Raw genomic sequence first — 19,808 nt, forward strand, 5'->3', positions numbered from 1 at the left:
TCTAGTATCTCCAACATGAGAAGGACATGAAACTGCTGGAGCAAATCCAGAGGAGGGCCAATAAGTTTGTAAGAGGACTGGAGCACCTTCCCTAAAACACAGGCTGAGATAGTGGGGGCTTTCTGGAGAGGAGATCACATGGAGACCTGATGGCAAACTTCCAGTATCTGAAGGGATTCTACAGGAAAGCTGGAGAGGGACTCCTCATCAGAAGCTATAGTGATAGGACAAGGAATAATAGGTACAAATTGAAAGAGGGGAATATTTAGGTTAGATATTGGGAAGAAATTATATACTGTGAGTGTGGTAAGACACTGAACAGGTTTCCAGAGAGGTTGGGGATGCCCCAACCTTGGCACGTAATTGAGTAACCTGGTCTAGGGGGAGGGTCTCTGCCCATAGCAGGTGGGGTTGGGACTAGATGATCTTTAAAGTCCATTCCAAATCCTTGATATTCTATGATTCTATTATTCTATGGTTTGAAATTTCAAAGTGATCTGTGAGTAGAGAACATTGATCACTGGTGACAGAAAAACCTAACTAAACATTCAAGTTTACACTACTGACCCATAGAATGTAAGACCCCACCTCCAATATGTTTTTATAAGCAGGCAGATAGCCCTTAAGTATCACTCAAGCATTCAAAAACAATACAGGCATTACTTTTCAATATCCATGGAGAGCAACATTTAATTTGAAAAAGAGACTCAGTTTAAAAGAAAGAGATAAAAGGCATAAAACAGGTGAAAAAAACTGTTAGAAAAATTATGAACATAACTTACCTTGTAGATTTTGCAATGGCAAAGTCATGATGCCTCCTGCTGCAGCTGCTGCTACCAGTCCTTGGATGTTGGTGAGATTTGCTGTAGGTAGAGTTAGGACGAGTCCTTGTTGGCCCCCCAGCTGCCCAGCCATGTTGAAAGGAATAAGGATTGGCTGATTCAGGGCTGGAGTGCCTCCTGGCATCACCCCTGCTACTGCTGAGGCTAACTGTTGGGCTGTCAGTAGTGGCTGCAAGAAACCACAGACACAAACCTATTTTACTGTGTACAGCTCAGCATTACACACTTACAACCCTTCTGGCTTGAGATGTTTTTGTGTTCCATTACAGACATGCACTGCTTCCAGTATCTTAAAGCATACATTTTCACCAACACACAAAAGTTTGATAAACATGACAGTCTGAAACTGTAAGCCTCTGTAAGGCAAACAGCGTAGTAGCAATCCCAGCTGAATCTCGACTGGAAAATTCATTACATATACACAAAAAATGAAAAAAAGACCTAACTCAGCTTCGTCTGCAAGTACCTAAATGCCAACATTTCCCAAAAATTCTTGGTTGTATACGGATTGATAACAGCAGAAAACACTTCAGTGACAACTATCAGAAGCTTTGTGGACTAAGACTGTCCTGGGATGTGGAAGAATATTGAGTATTTTCTTAGAGTATAGCTGACCTTGGATAAAATTGTGAAGTGAGATGGGATATATTTTAAAATCTTATGAAGTGCCCTATTACTATGTCTACACTCTGCTCGAAAGAAAATAAATATCTGGCATAAAAGATAATGAAATACCTTTACTAATTCAGGAGCTCTGTGTGACAGATGTAACTGTCAGAGACAATAATTCTGCATTAAAATTGCACAAGCTTTTTAATATTAAATTATTATATTAATTTCAGAAGTAATTTACATAAGAAATTAAAATATTTTAACTTCCTAAATATGTAAAACTTCTTAGGTTTTATTTTAGAAAAGCATGCAAATCTAATCTTGCCAAACTTGACTTTTAAAATATACACGATACATACATGTTCCCTTTTTGTAACACTGAATTCAGCCAAAGAGAATCTCATTTTCTACATTACACAGATCAAAGATGATCAATCACGGTTATTTATTTTTCATCAAATTGCACGTCTTGATTAGTTAAAAGGAAAGATACTGACCTGAGGCCCAACAGGGAATGCAGGATGGGACTGACTGGGTTGGTGTTGGTCTGCTGGGCTTGTATCAGGCAGCACTGTGTTTCCTCTGGCCTCTGAAATCCAGAGAACAGATTGACTTTAATATCAAGCCTGGGGACTGCCACATTACCTTCTACTCTGATGTCACATAACATGAAGCTGAAAATGATATGTTAAAGTGCTTTATCAATAACTCAAGCACTCAAATCGCTTATCAGCTGCATAAATTATGCTAACGTTCATTCAGACCAGCCAACTCATTCAAAGAGTTACAGAAATCTGACAGCAGTGAAACTGAAGCTATCATCAACCCAGCTAATGTGGGTTGCATTATACATCAATTTACATACAGTACATGAGCACTCCGTGTGTGTGGGAACTGCATTTTTTTACGCTTAGGTGAGCATCAGCCAATGCAATTTATGAAAGCAGAAATTATCTGAAAAACAATCAAGTCACATCTACTTTCTATCTTAATAAAATATTTTCTTTTGTCAGTTACTGAGGCAGCAAAGGCTCTACTATGCACAATAAAAAGGCACTATGAAAACTGAAAACTGGTATGCTTCCATATGACAGCTTGTTTTTTAAATTGCATGTGGAGGATGAGCAAAATTCTGCAAAACCAAGGATTTCCAGCATTTATTGAGATGATCAATACCCAACAATCGAACTATATGCTGGGTACTAATGACTTGCTAAGCATAGAAAACAGTCCAGCCCTACTAGATTTTGCTGAAGTCTGCAATACAAATTTGAAAGGGATGAAGAAAATAAGAACATCCTATCAGTTGTAAGAAAGTACCAAGATATTTTCAAAACTACATCCCAATCCTCCATTTCCTCTGGGTGATGGGCTCAAGTCATTCCCAGTTTTTTAGTGCTGATGGCATGATCAGGCCCACATTGATTTTTGAGGTTGTAAGAATGACAGCAAGTATCAAATGTAGCTGCAAGAGTACTGTGGTGTCTTATAAAGAAAATCCTGGAAATGGCACCAGGTTTCCTGGTTGGCATGATATCTCCTGTTTTGTCATGTTTTTTTTCTGATGAGTATTTGAAATTCCATTCTAAGTAAAACTTAACAAGATGCTCTTATCTAATGTTTGTCCTGTGAATTGCAAGATAATTCAGAAACAGTTTCTTGGCAAACCCTGGTGCTGTAAGGAAAAAGGATATGATTCTGTCATAAATTTTAAAGAGGGTATTATCAGCTCATTTAAAACAAATTCTTTTATATATTCTCCAAGGGGAAAAACTTATAAATAATGGAAATGTGAAAAAAAACCTCCTTCACCACATTAAGGTTCAAATAAAATTGACTGCTACATATTATTCAATTGACTTCCATCTCTACAGCGACTTGTCAATCATAACAGCATTTTAGAATTGGATTAAACAATAAATGTGCAGAGTTATTACGCAGAAATCTGAAAATCTGATTAATTTGTAATATCTTTGTGTGGTCTCAAAAATTCAGAAATGGACATTGCTCTGGGAATACTTACAAATGGTCTATTGAAATATCTGATTTGGAACTAATAAAAACATACAAACTTGCTGACATTTTATAAAGTGAATTCTACAGAAATATGTTTGCCATTTTAATGACCGTTGTCATTTAATAATGAGAATAAGCTGACCTACTATAATCAGTGAGGATTCCAACAGTTGACTAGTAACATGCAAAAAGAGACGCAGTCACTACATTTTTTATCTGAAATTTACACACCGAAATTAAATGAAAAGAGAAAAACGTAACTAGATATACGAGATTCAGTGAAAGCTGTTTCTTTCAAATGCATAACAATCCTAGTGCTGATGCCATCCCTAAGACCAAATACAGGGTTTTCCCAGTATGATTTCCTCCTATGCAAAATAAAGCACTATGTTACTAAACATAATTTTTCCTTTGGTAATTTCCACATACTGCTGTGGTCTTTTTTATTTAATCTTCACAGCCGTATGTATAAAGTGATATTGGATCAAAGGCTCAATACTAATGAAGATATCACTCCTCATTAAGATCAAATCCTATAAGTCAATTTTGTTTATAGAATTTTAAGGGCTGTGAATTTTGTCTTAGTGTGTGATGTAATCAATATTAAAACAAGCTCCTGATAATCTCTCATATCATTAAATCATCCTATGAAATCTTTGGGAAAAGAAAGAAGCCAAAGTCATTAGAATTAGATTTTATTGCAATTTTTATATCTTGAGCTCTCAGAAAATATGTAAGAAGTTCTGAAGTAATACGCCTGTGTTTTAGTATTCTTTTTTCCATGGTGCCCATCCAAAGAACTACTGATTTCCATTATCTGTACCGTAAAAATTTTTCAATATTTGATCACACAATCTTTATGTAACACAAGTTAGTTATATCAGACCATCAAGCCAAAATTAATTACACTGCTTTTCTTTTTCATTGTACTAAGTGGAATCACTTAGGATTACATTCCTGTCACAGAATTACTCACCACAGATGATTTTTTTTTTTTAAATTTCAGTACTTAAATGCTCTGCCTGCTGCCTCTAATTTAGTTCCCATAGGATGCAGTCATCTCAGGAAAACAGAACCCACTTTCATGTGGTCTTACATGGCATCTTATATGAAATTATCAATCCTGTATTCACTGACTGAAATTCTCAGATCTCTCCTGCCCCTTCAAGTCTACCTGCTATAACAGACACTCAAGAGTCAAGAAAATGTACAGGAAAATCTGCCTGCTGGGCTGGCACTAAATACAGTGAAGCAAGAATTTCAGGGTTAAGGTTTGTTGCATCACACAGTGACAACATTTCTTTCTTGCTGTACGCTGACACACATAGGTCAACGCTCTGAAGAAGGCAAGCCAGAACACAAAACATTGCTAGAAGGATGCTTTTCCTTTTCTGCCTTATAATAATATATTTCTGGCTGGGGGGGATTCCTCTGATTTCAGAGGAGTCAGGGAGCTCTGTCTATTTCTGATTTCTCTACTATTTTTGCTTCAGAGATTCATTGCCATGAATTTGGAAAAATGCCTTCATTAAGACCAACTGCCCTAAACTGGCAGCACACAATCCCCTACACTGTTTTTTGCGCTGTTTTACTGGGCTCATTTGGGCGTTGATTAGTTCCAGATGCTGGAATGACCTCTGTAGATAAATTATTGCCTTGTCCAAATTCCAGTCCTCACTAATAAAAATGGACTGTCAAAATCCAGCCTAGATTTTCCACTTGTTCAGATCCCGGCCTCCTGTTACCTCCTGTTAGGTTATTCTCCAACTCCGCTCAGTGTTCTCTCAGTGAGGGGTCTGTCAGCAAGGAACCAGGACTTAAAACAATCCCTATGGAGTTGAGGAACTACCAAGCAGTACCTTCTCCGTTTGCAACTGCGTTTTGCAGAGATTCTACTCCTGTTACAGCCCCAAGTGCCGGTGCACAAGGGGCAGGGGGAAGGCCATAGAAGGGCTACTTCTCTGGAAAGAGACCCAATTCTCCTTAACACTGTTTGCCCACGCAGGGCACTTATAACTGAGTGCTGACAACACAGCCTAAGTCAATGAGTTTGCTCAATAGTACCATATGAAGAGACAGGAGTGCCACTGCCATAGAACTGCCACGACTGTAGACAAGGCTTTAATATTTAATAAGCAGTATTCATCATATGTGGTTCTTCATAAATTAATTATAAATTATATAATACATACGTTCACCTCTCATCCCACCAAGGGACTGGAAGGGCATGACACAATAAAAAATTGAAGTGCACTGTAAACATTGTAAAATAGCCTTCTTAAAATAAAATATTATTTTAAATAAAGCTAAATAAAACAAAGGCAGCCTTCTTCTCTCCTTATCAAAACGAGAAAAAAAAAATTCCACAAACCAAGTAAAAAGCCATGCTGCACAGAATCTGGTTTAGAAAAGAGAAAACAGGAAGAGAAACATCAGAAGAAAAAAAGAAATTCCATATCTCAAGGCCACCAAGCTTCATAGAAAATTACAACTGTAAATATACTGGTTATAAAAGGCTTTCCATAGTTTGCTTCCATTTTGTTTCTTACACATTTTCAGCTACACAACAGCTGAGGTGACTCAGTTCTTAGTGTCTCCCAGTGCCCTGTGAAGGTGAGAATGCTCCAATCCCCCACTTTAGAACTCACGGGGAAAAGAGACTCCAATACGGATTCTCACATAAGCACGATTTAGCTGATCTCCTCAGCTCTAGATCCACTGTTCAGGAAGGCATGGGTCAAAACACAAAACTGCTCTGGGGCTCCTGGGCTGCTGCAGGGGCACAGCAGTTCTGACAAGGTGAACCTGCACACACCTCCCAGCACCCTGACTTGGTGCAATGCCTGTCCCAGCTGCCCTCGTCCCACCTGCTCTGATGCCTGCGAGGAACCTGCAGCTGACTGGGAAATGGTACGGAACAGCATCACAGGACGGAGTGCACTAAACTTGTAGGTCCAGGCCTACCCTTCTGTGTCTGTGTGCTTGTGCCTGACATCTCTTCTCAAACTCTGCACCAAAGCTCACTCAAAGCCAATGCTCAAACCAAAGCATAGGACTAATCTCAGCAGATGACCTGGATGTGAACAACTTCCTCATGGTCTTCATGAATGAATTCAATATGTCTCACATTTGTATCAAAACCAGGGAGATGCTGGACCACCTCTCCTTAGCAATCAATGATTTGAAAAAGAAGCTGGATCAAATTCAATAACAATAACTGAAATCAATAGATTTTCAGTAATCAAAAGAATATATAAATACTCCTGAGATTAAAGAAAATATTTCAAATGCATTAACATTAATGCAACAGTTCATATTAAATCTTTAGCTGTTTCCACAATGTGACATTAAATTACTTGTATTTATCTCTCAGTAACCATAACAATAAGAAATCAAAAGTAGACTATTTTTCTTACATTCTTATTCACACAGAGACAACTCACATTAAAGGTACAGCTTGGAGAATTAAATCATTTAAGTAAAAATACTGCCTGTGAGAAAAAAGTCTTAAATTTTTAAACCTAATAAACTAATAAACTAAACAATCTGAGAAAAATATAGCTGCATTTAGATCATAATCAAGAGAAAAAAAAACTTTTTAAGGAAATTAAATAGGCCAGCTAATAATATTCAAATTATTAGGTATGGTATGTGAAAGTCCATCATCTCTGATTAAAGTAACTCAGCTCTTCACTAAATGAAACCTTAACTCTCAGCAATTTTACCAAGAGCAATCTTTCTGAACAAAATTTAATAGCTGAAAGAAAAATATTCAACTGACAATGAAGAAAATATAACATTCCCTCCAAACAATCTTCATTCTGCCACAAACCATCACATTTTGGCTCTTAATGTCACTGTTTTCATTTCCCTATTGGATCAGAGTTTGGACATGTCAGGATGAAGCATGCATAAATTACCACATTGTAAAATCTTAGTAATCAGATTGTTACACAAAATTTCACAAACACACCTAAATTTTACAATACTTTCAGAGGACAAAATTGAGATTTTATGCTGATTCCATTTTACATTGGTATTGCCCTATGGTTATCAGAGGAGATATTCCTGCTACCTCAGAAAAGAAAAATCAGTCTCATAAATTATATTAGAATAATACATACTGAAAGGTATGAATTTAAGCTTAGACCTTCCATATTTAGTTTGTTAGACAGTTTTCTCCTTCCAGACCATGACCAAGATGTGTCACACAATTCACTCCTTTGGATTGTATACAATTTCCCTAGGTATCAGGTTATCACACAGATGATTAAGCAATTCACCCTTTTCTGTTGACCTGTACTTCAGATTTTAAGTTTTTATTTTTAGGCAGTAATTGCACCCTCACAAAGAGACACAAAAAAGTGTGTAGAATTCTGGATGTTTGCAGAATTACTACTAGCACCTGTTAACTCTGAAACCTAATAAAATTGCAATGTTGATGCTATGATTTTACTGTTCAATGATTTCAGCACAATATACAAATGCTGTGCACATCTTCTACAGTGTCAGATTGTGTCATCTTACATAGCTCTCATTCTTAATTTTCTCCTACCTACGTACAAAACCCTTCTAGTCTACTTTTGAAAATGTTTGTGGTGTGATAAGGAAATGGTATATTGATTCACCATATTGACATATATGTCAATGCAATATCCTATACAGAAGAGCCAAAAATCCTGCATTGAATTAGACAGCAGTATGAATAGAGCAGATTTGCTTTACTGAGTGTATCATTCAGTACTTAAGTAAGTAAAACATCACGGTTTTATACTTATCTGAAATTGCCTCACAGTTGCTACTGCAAAGCTGTAATCATCTGGAGAGCCCAAAGTCATTCTGCCAACAGAGTATAGAATGTTGTCTTTGCCTGGTCCCAGGGGATATTTCCTCCTAAAGGATCTTTTCCCACAAGGCATATGCAGTAGCAGAAATCACTGTCCTCATTACCCCATGCACAGACCTTGGTTTGTATTTATGCACCTGAATCCTTCTGGATTAGGGTTGGATTAGAACATTAAAACTCCTTCGCCCTTTATAATGAAAATCAGACTATTAAAGTGCTTCATGTTACATAGGACTTCTGGGCAACCATGAGTTATAATTACCACCAAAGAAAAATCCACCATACCAAGGCACAAAATCACAAATAATTCAAAATCCCAGTTCTCCCAAAGGCCTTAAATTTTCTTCTTTCTCATCTTTATTTTTGCTCCTCTTTCATTGTCTCATCTTCTCCTTTTTCCCTTTTCCATAAGTGAAATTTTTTTCTTGTTGGTGCCTATATGAATATTCTTCCACTTCAAATACCTCATGTGAGAAAAGAAGTGTTGCTACTGCAGAAAAGGTGAAGGGATATAATTGCAAAAGTATGTTCTTTATTCAAAATAGACTCATTCTACTTTTCTTCACCCACTAAGTACAGTGCATAAAAATCCCTTGTTAGTGGTACATACATTTTTTATGAGATGGACCCTTCATATTGAGAGTTCTAGTTCCTTTTGTACTGTATGCATTAGCACAAATATTAAGGCCACAAAGACCCAATCAATCTCCTCTGAATTCACACAACATTTCATACTCACTGTTTGCTGTTAGTGCTGGTGAATGCAATGAGGATAAAGGTTACTTACCAGAAGATGGACAGTTGAATGCATTATTATTTTATGTTGTTGGGCAACTGATCCCTAGCTAAGAAGGGTAGGAGGCTTCTCTAACTTAAACTTTCCTTTCTTTCCATCCCTGGAAGTTTACTAGATGCCAAAGAGTAAGCACATTAAAGAACATCTATTTTGGAACAACTGTTACAGTTTGCCATCTTTAAAGCTTAGTTTTCTTTAGGGTTTTTTACAGTGCTTACCTATGCAGATTGATTTCATTCCTAATAGGGAAGAGGGCAAGCTTTCCATCAAAAGCCCAACTTGCCAACACTCACCCTCCCCACCCAACTTCTGTACCCTCCCCCCAAATAAGCCAGACTATGGAGATATCTTGTAATGATAAATATTGCCGTTTGTCTGGGGAGCCCTGCACAGTTACTTAATATGTGTTTGGCTGCTGGCACTACAGTGTACTGAAAGCCAGGCAATACATGTGGATGATGCCTGGTGCACAGCCATTGAGGCTCCTGGATGGAAGGAAAGCGTAGTATGTCTGACATATTTGGCTTTTATGGATTATGTTGATAGACTAATTTCAACAGGGAGGGCACAGGTAGGTGGCCAGTGACAGAAATTCAACTCACAACTTTGACAAGGGACTTGAAAGAAAAAGCTGTATGGTGGGAAGCAGATGAACCTAGTATTCTATCAGTCCTATGAGAGCCTGTCTAAAAATTCAAATCACCTAGTTTGGTGAGTGGAGAATATCAAGTTAAGGAAGGAAGTATTCAATTAAACCTAGTAAAAGCACCTCACAGCAAAGTCAGTGCTCAGCAAAGTGCACCCCATAATAAATGCTAACTCTTACAGGAGCAATCTGACCAGCAAGTATGGTAAAGCAACAGTGGTTTAATCACTGCTACTGAGTTCACTGGTTTCATCCCTGCAGTGTTTTTAACAATTTTACACTCTCTGCTGTGGTCTTTACACAGCCCTGTGGGGCAGCTCTATAAAGTGTCTCATTATAGGTAGTTCAGCTGTTCAGACTTTATTGAGATTCTTGAAAGAGCTGTCCCACAGAGTGGGATAGTGTAGGAGTCCAGTTGAGATCTAGGAGGAAGCCTTAACAGTGCCAGCAACTCTGTATGCAGGAGATCACACTCCTAAATCCAACTACATCACAAAACTAGTAAGTCTTCATTATAAATCTATCTAGCTGCACATGAATCTTCAGACAGATTCCCAGCTACAAAAATACAACAGCCTTTCAAGAGCAACTGGTGCCATTTGATATCTGCAGCAAGTTCTGCTGATGTGGCTCAGCAGTGTGAGACATTATTTCAAATCAAAGTGATGGCTGCAGAAACTTGTGGTATGCATACCTCCAGACCTCATAAATCCTGAACTGAATTAACTTCCTTCTCTTTATTATTGTCTGAAATCTGTTGTAGTGGCTGTTTACAATTTTTCCAGGAGCTTTTGCCACCTTATATTTATGTTTTTAAAGAACATTCAGTCTTACAACCAGGTCTTCCAAAGTATGTCAACCCTTACCATCACTTAACCAAGTTCAAACCACACACCAAGAGCTTTTGGGTTGCATTCCTCTCTGGCCCTTCAATCCTTCAATCCTCCAATCCTTCCTTCCTCCATAGATCAAAAGCTAAAAATACAAAAAGTAGCAAAAAGACTAGTAGCCAACATCATCATAGTGTCTGGTTTTGAGGAGCTATTTGCCAGTCAATGATAATAAACCACTCTGCAGCAGCCACTAAAATAGCTTTTTCTACACTGAAAATATCCCAAAATAGATCTCCATAGAAATAACCAAGTGGTTGACAAACAGTTGGACACTGTTACTATTACATGTTTATCTTGCCTTTATGTGAGTCAGACTCCCACAGGATTATAAATGTGTTGGATTAGTTTCCTAGGAAGGGTTTAAGAACGCAGCACAGGTTAAAAAAGCTTTACATGTAAGATGCATACATTCCAGCACAGCTGAATTTCATGAAAGGTTCTCTTGGTTAGAAATCTCTTGTCATGGCGGGACCTCTTTGTAACAACATGCCATGAAGGAAGCAAAAAAGCAAAAAGAAGCCATACGACTTAGCTTTGTCAAAATAGCAAGTGGAAGGCAACTTGCTTCAAATAGAGCACTCAGACACATCCTAACAGGATTAAGTCTTCTGGAATAAAATGCTTCTAATCCACACAAATGGTTGTCTTCATATATATACATATGCCTCTCTGTATGTAGATAGATAATTTAAGCAAATCAGTTTCCTCCATCACTTTCATTTTTATATTACTGTTCTGTTTATTTTTTCAGCATTACAGTAACTGAAAAATAACTACTGGTAAAAGATGCTATTAATTTAAGTGCATTCATAGTGTGTTATGTCATTAATAGACTTGGGTAACACTATTTCTTTATCCTTTTTAAAAGGATTATTTTATTGTCCTCCTAATTTCCATGATTTTACTTCCACTTAAAGTCGAGTGAGGGCTTTGCAGAATTCTATTATATTATTGTCCTGTCATTATTCTAACTCCATTACACAACAACACAAAACCAGCATCAGCTTCCATTTGTCATATTACTTACTTTGAGGATTATGTCAGATCTCACATTATGTGTACATGCCTACTAAATGCAATTTGGAGTTGGGCAAAAAGTAATCATTGATTCCTTCTAAAAATGCTTTTAAAGAAAATATTCTGTAAGAGCTCTGGCATCTGACTTAGACCCATCCAGCCCTCTAGAAGAACCTAACTATATTTACAAAATATAAAGATAATATTTGAAGGTGCATATAGACAAACAGGTTTGAACTTCTTCATCTGTGCTTGCAACTGAGCTGACAGAAGCCAGCCTTGGTGTGAAAGCCACAAGTTATGCTCAAATGGTGCTCTACAAGTGCACGCTGTGCACCTCTCTAACACAGCTGTGTTGGTTCTCTGCCCAGAGAAGCTGTCTTATGTCTGGCTACAAATGGAGCACAAAGAAGCCGGAGCAATGAGAACCCTGGGTCTACCTTTCCTACAAGTCAGATCCTTCAGTAGCCAAAAGATTGTTTAGCACACCTGATGTGCTTTATGAATTGGATTGCTCTTGCCTTCCTGATATCTTATAGTGTGCCCAGCTTTGAGGATATGCAAAAGATAGCCAGGGCTGATTTGAAATAGCCAGCACGTCCACTGTCTGTTCCTTACAGCTGTCATAAAGGAAAAAAAGTCAGGTGTTAATCTGGCAAAATGAAGACTTAGGCACTTGCCCAACCATTTCCTATGGGACCTTCACCAGCTCTTTTCATCTCACATGCAGAGTGTTGTTGGGCTGTCAGAGCCTAGAGAAATCCTGGACCAAAGGAACATGTCAATTGGAGTGGCAAGTATTGCCAGCTGCTTCCTCCAGTCACAGAAAGCAGGATGCAATAATTTATATTTCAGTCATGGTGAAGAACACAGCTTGTATGTACTAACGTGTACCTTGGACATGTATTGTTACAACAGCAGGGTTTTATTTAACATTATTCTAATGACTTTCCTCCAAAGAGCACTTGTGGATACCACAACTCCCTAAGTGGTAACAATGAATAAACATCGTCTTGAGAAATGCAGGTGTATATTATTTATGAAACTGCAATTCTCCTGTAAATAACTCAGTTGTTTAAATAATATGTATCTGTGTAATTGAGTCTTCTGTATACAAATAAATAAGGCTTTATTGCAATGTCAGAAGTTAACAAACCAGTCAATAAAATCAATGACTCACTTTTTCTTGCTTATATATCTAACTTTTCTCCACGTTTCCTATGTTCTCTGTTTGTTCAGGTTACATATTAACACTCTGAAGGATATACAGCTCTTGTGATACTGTTCAGTAAATACTGATCGGAAGGCTGAAGAAACACCACATTAGTGATTTGATATTCTTCCTATTTATTGTGTACTGTAACATATAGCTGGTATAAATCAGGGAGAAAGAAACTGTCTTGATCTGTACATCAGAGTACTACAGATTTTTAATGTGACTGATTATATTTATGTCTAAGTAAATTAGGTTTATATTGATACATTTAGCTAAAAGTTCTCCAGGCCTGGATTACATTATCATATAACCATTTTCAAAATAGCACTGCCAGATTATAACACTGAGCTGCTTATGCCTGTGTGGTTAAGGTTCTGTCAGCATTTCCATTATGCTTCACATTTTTCAAATATTTATAACTTGGCAGTAAAATTTGCTTTGGCCTGAAACTTGGTGAACCAGAAGTACAATTCTACAAATCTTTACTCAAGAAAGTTGTCCATTCTATTTCAGTCAGTGTTTCCATTAGCTGGGTTCTGCCAGATTACAAGTCAAGGTCAAGGTTTATGTGTCTGGTTGTTTTATGTTCTTAATGAAAAGCAGATTAGGTCCTTTAAAAAAAAAAAACTCTTTAAAGAAAAAAAATTATACAGAAGGAGTGCTAAACAATTACATTTTGTAATGTGATTAGGCCCTCAACTCAAAAATCCCTTGTTTTTAGTACTTCAAAGAAGAAGAAAAATTAACAGCAAAAACTGCTGCAATGTAAAAAGTAGCCGTGGGGCAAATGCACTAAATTTTGTTCCACTAATTACATTTTCTTGTGGGTTTTCATCTGGGATCTAGCACACCTACTAAACAGTGTAAAATTGGGAGGGCTCCAAATGAGCCATTCTCATCTATCAGGAATACAAACATGCTCACAAAAGTTATCTTATTGTGTATGCTCCATACAGGCTCCTTATTCAAAAATATTTTAACAGATGTCATGCTGGATAAATATAATGGCTCATCTGAGGCTTAGAAACACTTTACACACAGTAGAAACAAATTTGGGCAGCATTTTTCAAATTGAGTTAAGTCCTTAATGCACACCCACAGGCTTACTTAGACTTATAGATACAATATCTTTTTCTTTCATTCTCCTTAGCTAGCCGAGCACATGATCTGTTATCAACAAAAAAATTTCCTGGTCTGATGCTGCTCTCTTGGTTCACTGCTGAAATATATCCTCACTCTTCATCTAGCTTCTGGATGAGATCTCTGTGAAGCACAGGATGCAGGACAAATGCAAACCCTTTCTGCATGGCTCCAGCAGCCTATAGACCACCTGCAGAGGAACGCAGGAGGTGCATGTTTTACAACAGCATCCTCTGAATCCTTTTTGAAAAATGACCACAGACAAGGTTTGCCCAAAACAGAAGAGACTAGCAATACATTCCTACTCTTTGTTAACCTACACTTGCAAGCAGTCTACTGAAGTAAACTTGGAGCATGAAGCACTCATGATGCTTCTTTATGGTCCTGGGTAAGACACCCCAGATAGTCTTGTGGTACTCCTCAGGTCTTAGAGAGGTTGCAAGACTTTGCAAGGCTTCTCAAGGCTTCATAAGAATTTAAATATTTTCTTTTAGTTTACACAATTTTGTTTGGTATTGAGAAACCAAGCTTGGCAGCAGCACAGCTGCAAGTAGATAGTTATATCTATAGTGAACAGCATGAAAATTCCTTTCATGGCAGTTACTTTGTTCTCCATAAGTTTAATTTGATGTCATGTAGCAACACTGAGACAAATTGTGGCAGTAAGATTGTGGCTTGCTGCTTTGTATTAAAGAAGGCTTCCTTAAAGTATTCTGACTTTTACAAAGTTTGAGATCTTAAGCACTGGGTTATATGACAGTGCATGTGTCCTGACCTTTCAGAATGGCAGCTGGGGCTGGAGGCTATCTCAGTCGTCTGCTAGCAGGAATGCTGTGCCTTCTCTGGGGAGCCTGCACTGCAGCTGAGGTCTCAAAGCACAGTCCTTACCTGTACTTCCATGCTGGGACACCTTAGCAGCAGCTCTGGCAGTTCAGCTGTTCTGAAATACCAGTGAGCTAAGCAGGAGAGCGCTGCAGTGCTGCTCTGCAGCTACAAAGTGCCAGGCGAGGGATCAAGCAGCACAAATATCAGCTCTCCTAAACCACAAGCAGCAGACTTACAAATCAGATGGAGAACAGCATGGTGAATGTGAGTTCATCTAGCAGCTTGTCAGTCAGTGCTTGCTGGTTTTAGTAGGCACTGATGTTTCTGTATCAGGCTTTCTGGGGATAGCTCTGAAAAATATTAGGCCACCATCAAGTAAGGCAGAGTCACTGCTGACTTGCTTGAGCACTGTACCCGCAGAAGCAGGGCTCACCCTTCACAGAGTGAAGGCATGGCACTGGCAGCCTACAACATCAGGCAGCATGAGGAGTGTGGCCCTCTTCTTGAGCTCCAGGCATTGAAATAATTTCATTTCAGAACTTCAGACTGACCCACTATAGGAGACACAACTCAGGGAGTAGAAAAAATAAGTGGTTTAGTCACTGCAAAGAATACTGACACTTATGTCTCATATCTAGGTAAAGGGGGTGCTGTTTTAACTTCCATTCATTTCCTTTTGAAGTACAGAGTTCTAAAGGGGTAGCTTCTCTTTTCTGCTGTTTCCGCATTTTCTGCGCTGTTTTCCTCCTCTTTGGGAGGATCCTTGGACAAAACCCTTGAAACAGCGGCTTCAAGAATTTTAAAAATATATGGGTTAATTGCTTATGTTTTTAAAGGCAGGGTGGCTCTTAGGAAAAAAATCTCAAATGCAGAATATAAGACAATTTAAAACATTAATTTTTTCTGATAATTACTTTGTGTTTGGAATAAAAAAGTATTTTGCATTAAAATGGGAACAATGGAGGAAGTCAGAATAGATGGTGACACATCCTGTTAATAACACAAGGGGTTAAAACACATCAGCCTTTATCCTGCAGGCTGAAGGCCCTATACAATTCAACCTCTCTTGCTGGAACAGCAAGTAGAAATTCCCCATTAGGAGCAGCTCATCTTCCATGAGTACTTTCCTACCCTGCAAAGCCAAATATTTTCAAACCCAGTATCATATTCACACTCTACTCTTCTACTAACCAATGACATAAATACCTAAATATTTCAGAACTACAATATAATGCAATAAGATTCAGCATAATAACATCCATCAGAAAGGACAACTTAAAAGAAAAGTATTGCATTTACTGTATGAAACTATATATAATGATCATTGCTGAGGAATGGATCAATCTTGCTCCAGTGGAGCAACTGCATAAGCATTCAAAACAACAATAACTACAAGCTGTGGTAAGGTACTTTTCTTCCCAGTGTCATCTCATTTTATTGCCTCTGAGCAAGGCTGAAAGTCATGCTAAAAAAAATTCCAGAGACAGCTTTCTCTCTGCCCCCATCCCTGAAATTCTTGAGTTTACTAACAGTTCTCTATGGACTAGCAAATTTCATTTGTAACACATTGAGTCCAATTACAACCAACAAAAATCCTGGGTTTTATGGGTTTACAGTGTTTGAGGATTAGGCACAAACCCCGGGACAAAACAAGTACATAATTTGTATTTTAAAAGAAAAGCTTTTTGTGTCAAAATCCTTTTGCCATTTAAATTTTATAGAATTGATGAGAATAATGCAGATAATTAAAAGTGAAAGAGGAGAGGTTCGGAGAGGAGAGGTTCGGAGAGGAGAGGTTCGGAGAGGTTCGGAGAGGTTCGGACAGGTTCGGAGAGGAGAGGTTCGGAGAGGAGAGGAGAGGTTCGGAGAGGAGAGGTTCGGAGAGGAGAGGAGAGGTTCGGAGAGGAGAGGAGAGGTTCGGAGAGGAGAGGTTCGGAGAGGTTCGGGGAGGAGAGGAGAGGTTCGGAGAGGAGAGGTTCGGAGAGGAGAGGAGAGAAGAGGTTCTGAGAGGAGAGGAGAGGAGAGGTTCGGAGAGGAGAGGTTCGGAGAGGAGAGGTTCGGAGAGGAGAGGTTCGGAGAGGTTCGGAGAGGTTCGGAGAGGTTCGGAGAGGAGAGGTTCGGAGAGGTTCGGAGAGGTTCGGAGAGGTTCGGAGAGGAGAGGTTCGGAGAGGTTCGGAGAGGTTCGGAGAGGAGAGGTTCGGAGAGGAGAGGTTCGGAGAGGTTCGGAGAGGTTCGGAGAGGAGAGGTTCGGAGAGGTTCGGAGAGGTTCGGAGAGGAGAGGTTCGGAGAGGAGAGGAGAGGTTCGGAGAGGTTCGGAGAGGAGAGGTTCGGAGAGGTTCGGAGAGGTTCGGAGAGGAGAGGTTCGGAGAGGTTCGGAGAGGTTCGGAGAGGAGAGGTTCGGAGAGGTTCGGAGAGGTTCGGAGAGGAGAGGTTCGGAGAGGTTCGGAGAGGTTCGGAGAGGAGAGGTTCGGAGAGGTTCGGAGAGGTTCGGAGAGGTTCGGAGAGGTTCGGAGAGGTTCGGAGAGGAGAGGAGAGGAGAGGTTCGGAGAGGAGAGGTTCGGAGAGGAGAGGTTCGGAGAGGTTCGGAGAGGTTCGGAGAGGTTCGGAGAGGTTCGGAGAGGTTCGGAGAGGTTCGGAGAGGTTCGGAGAGGTTCGGAGAGGAGAGGAGAGGAGAGGAGAGGAGAGGAGAGGAGAGGAGAGGAGAGGAGAGGAGAGGAGAGGAGAGGAGAGGAGAGGAGAGGAGAGGAGAGGAGAGGAGAGGAGAGGAGAGGAGAGGAGAGGAGAGGAGAGGAGAGGAGAGGAGAGGAGAGGAGAGGAGAGGAGAGGAGAGGAGAGGAGAGGAGAGGAGAGGAGAGGAGAGGAGAGGAGAGGAGAGGAGAGGAGAGGAGAGGAGAGGAGAGGAGAGGAGAGGAGACAAAACTGAGGGCTTGTATTTTGAAGCCAGAGCTCACTGAATTGTTCTCCACCAAGAACCAAATAGAGTTTTCCACCATATTTCTACCCCACAGTTTAACAGACAATTTGATTCCAAACCAATACCTGAATTCAAACAACTTTCTGTTTCTTTAATATGTGCCAGTTTGGTGCTATTCTGAAGGGGTATGCTTGAAAGTGGCAAAACTTCAGGACAGCAGTGCCATATACCAAGACATATATCAAAGCCTGCTTAATCAGCTATCAGTCCTCATGTACCACAGGCTTTTAGTTTCTGAATCCCCAGACTTTTTTGGAGCAGATGTGAACTAATTTATAAAATCTCAGGCTAAGTATAATGACTTGTTTTTCATGGGTCCTCAGACTCACAAACTAGAGGCTAACACCCCTTTCCTACCTCCTTTAGAAAATTCACAGGTTCTGGATCTATTCATTTTCCTGAACTTATTTGATAGATTTTACTGGAACAAAAAACCACAGAGCATTACTACTGTAATTCCAATGAACATCAAGAAATTATCACTCTCTTTTAATAAATGACAAGAAATACTAATGATGTGGTAATAGCGACTGACAGCATTATTAGCATGAATTTTTTTCTTCTCTATTACCTTGAGAAACAATTTCCCAGAGATGATAATGGCCAGGATTGAATTCACATCCCAAACTAAGTAGTCAAACACAACCCACATTCTGGATTTTTTAAGAGGACTCATTTATCTGACAGACCCTTACAGTCTTCTCCTTCCCATGTGCTACTGCAAACACCTGAGAACACCCCAGAAAGTGACAGCCATCATCTTTGCATCTAACAAGGACTGTTTTAAACAATCCAGCTCCACAGCCAATTTTGTATCAAATTCCTATCCTCTACAGATTAGACAAGAGCAGTGAATACTGAACAGGGGGATGCACCACAGCAACTCTTCTGGCAAGGATTTTCCACAGTCCATGCCCTCATCTGGCAGGGCTGTAGCAATGCTCCCAGGTGATACTGGGAATTTTTTAGATCTCATTTTCATCACAGTAAGTACACTTCAACAATGCAAAATGCTTATGTATCACTACCATCCCTCAGGCTCAAAAGCTTCTACAAAACTACTTTGCATGGCCTTTTCCCTAAATTAATTTCTTTGGCATCCACTACTATTTATATAGATTCACAATTGTTTCAGCCAATCCCCGTGTCACCAGGCACCCATCTACTTTTAGCAGAAAGTTCATTGCTCTGTCAAACTATAAGGGCCCATTTGCACAGCAGACCCAAGACTGTGTGGGTCTGGCTACCTTTAGAGTTATTGGTTTGAATTATTTTCTGCCCAATAAGCCGTGAATTAAAATGACAATACCCAACATTTATTAGAACAAATATGATAAGGAAAATATGATTATAGCTGTTAGTCATTTCAGCAGCAATGATGGTGCTCAGCAAAGACTTTCCAGTCATTTACTTACTATGATCTAAATTCTTGGAGAACTTTATGTCGCTGTTTCATCCGTGAACAATACATAATTATTACCTGACTATATTAACCTGTATTATAAAATAGGCAAAAAACCCTGCAACTACTTTTTCTCTCTTTGAAGTTCTCAGTAGATATTTGGAGTTTCAAATTTTTTTTATTTTTTACACGCCAAGTCCAGGGAGAGTAGATTTCTTTCCAAATTTACAACCACATGGCCAGATTCTGCCCTCTGACATTCATGCAGTTCAGCTGAATATGGGAGAGTTCCAGTGGATCACTCAAAAATATGAGTCCTGTGAAGATCTAGCTGTCTTCCAGCCTTGCTAGGAGTTTATAGATGTCATCTTGACATGTTATATCAGGCAGGCATGAATCAACATCTTTTAGTGATCAATTTTAAGTGTTCACATTTCTGTTTAATTTCAATATAACCAGTCACACTGCCAACATGTGTAGGAACAGGGATTAAGCTAAACAAAACCCCTTCTACATGCATGTTTTTGTGCTTAAACATCGTGACCTCTGCAAAGAGCATGAAGATACAACAGTATATATTTCT

General features: G+C 39.2%; 1 protein-coding gene across 2 annotated transcripts in view; it reads right to left on the bottom strand.

Moving 5' to 3' along the window:
• Positions 1-19,808, bottom strand: part of POU6F2 (POU class 6 homeobox 2) — a 259,099-nt gene that overhangs the window by 173,304 nt on the left and 65,987 nt on the right. For both annotated transcript variants that reach the window (XM_058832032.1, XM_058832031.1), the window contains 2 exons: positions 1,952-2,043; positions 783-1,011 (listed from right to left, as the gene is read on the bottom strand). In XM_058832032.1, the coding sequence (XP_058688015.1) occupies positions 783-1,011; positions 1,952-2,043 (321 nt within the window). The remainder of the gene's footprint in view (positions 1-782; positions 1,012-1,951; positions 2,044-19,808) is intronic.

This window comes from Poecile atricapillus, chromosome 2 (genome assembly GCF_030490865.1).
Source record: "Poecile atricapillus isolate bPoeAtr1 chromosome 2, bPoeAtr1.hap1, whole genome shotgun sequence".
In the NCBI taxonomy this organism is placed as follows: Eukaryota; Metazoa; Chordata; class Aves; order Passeriformes; family Paridae; genus Poecile; species Poecile atricapillus.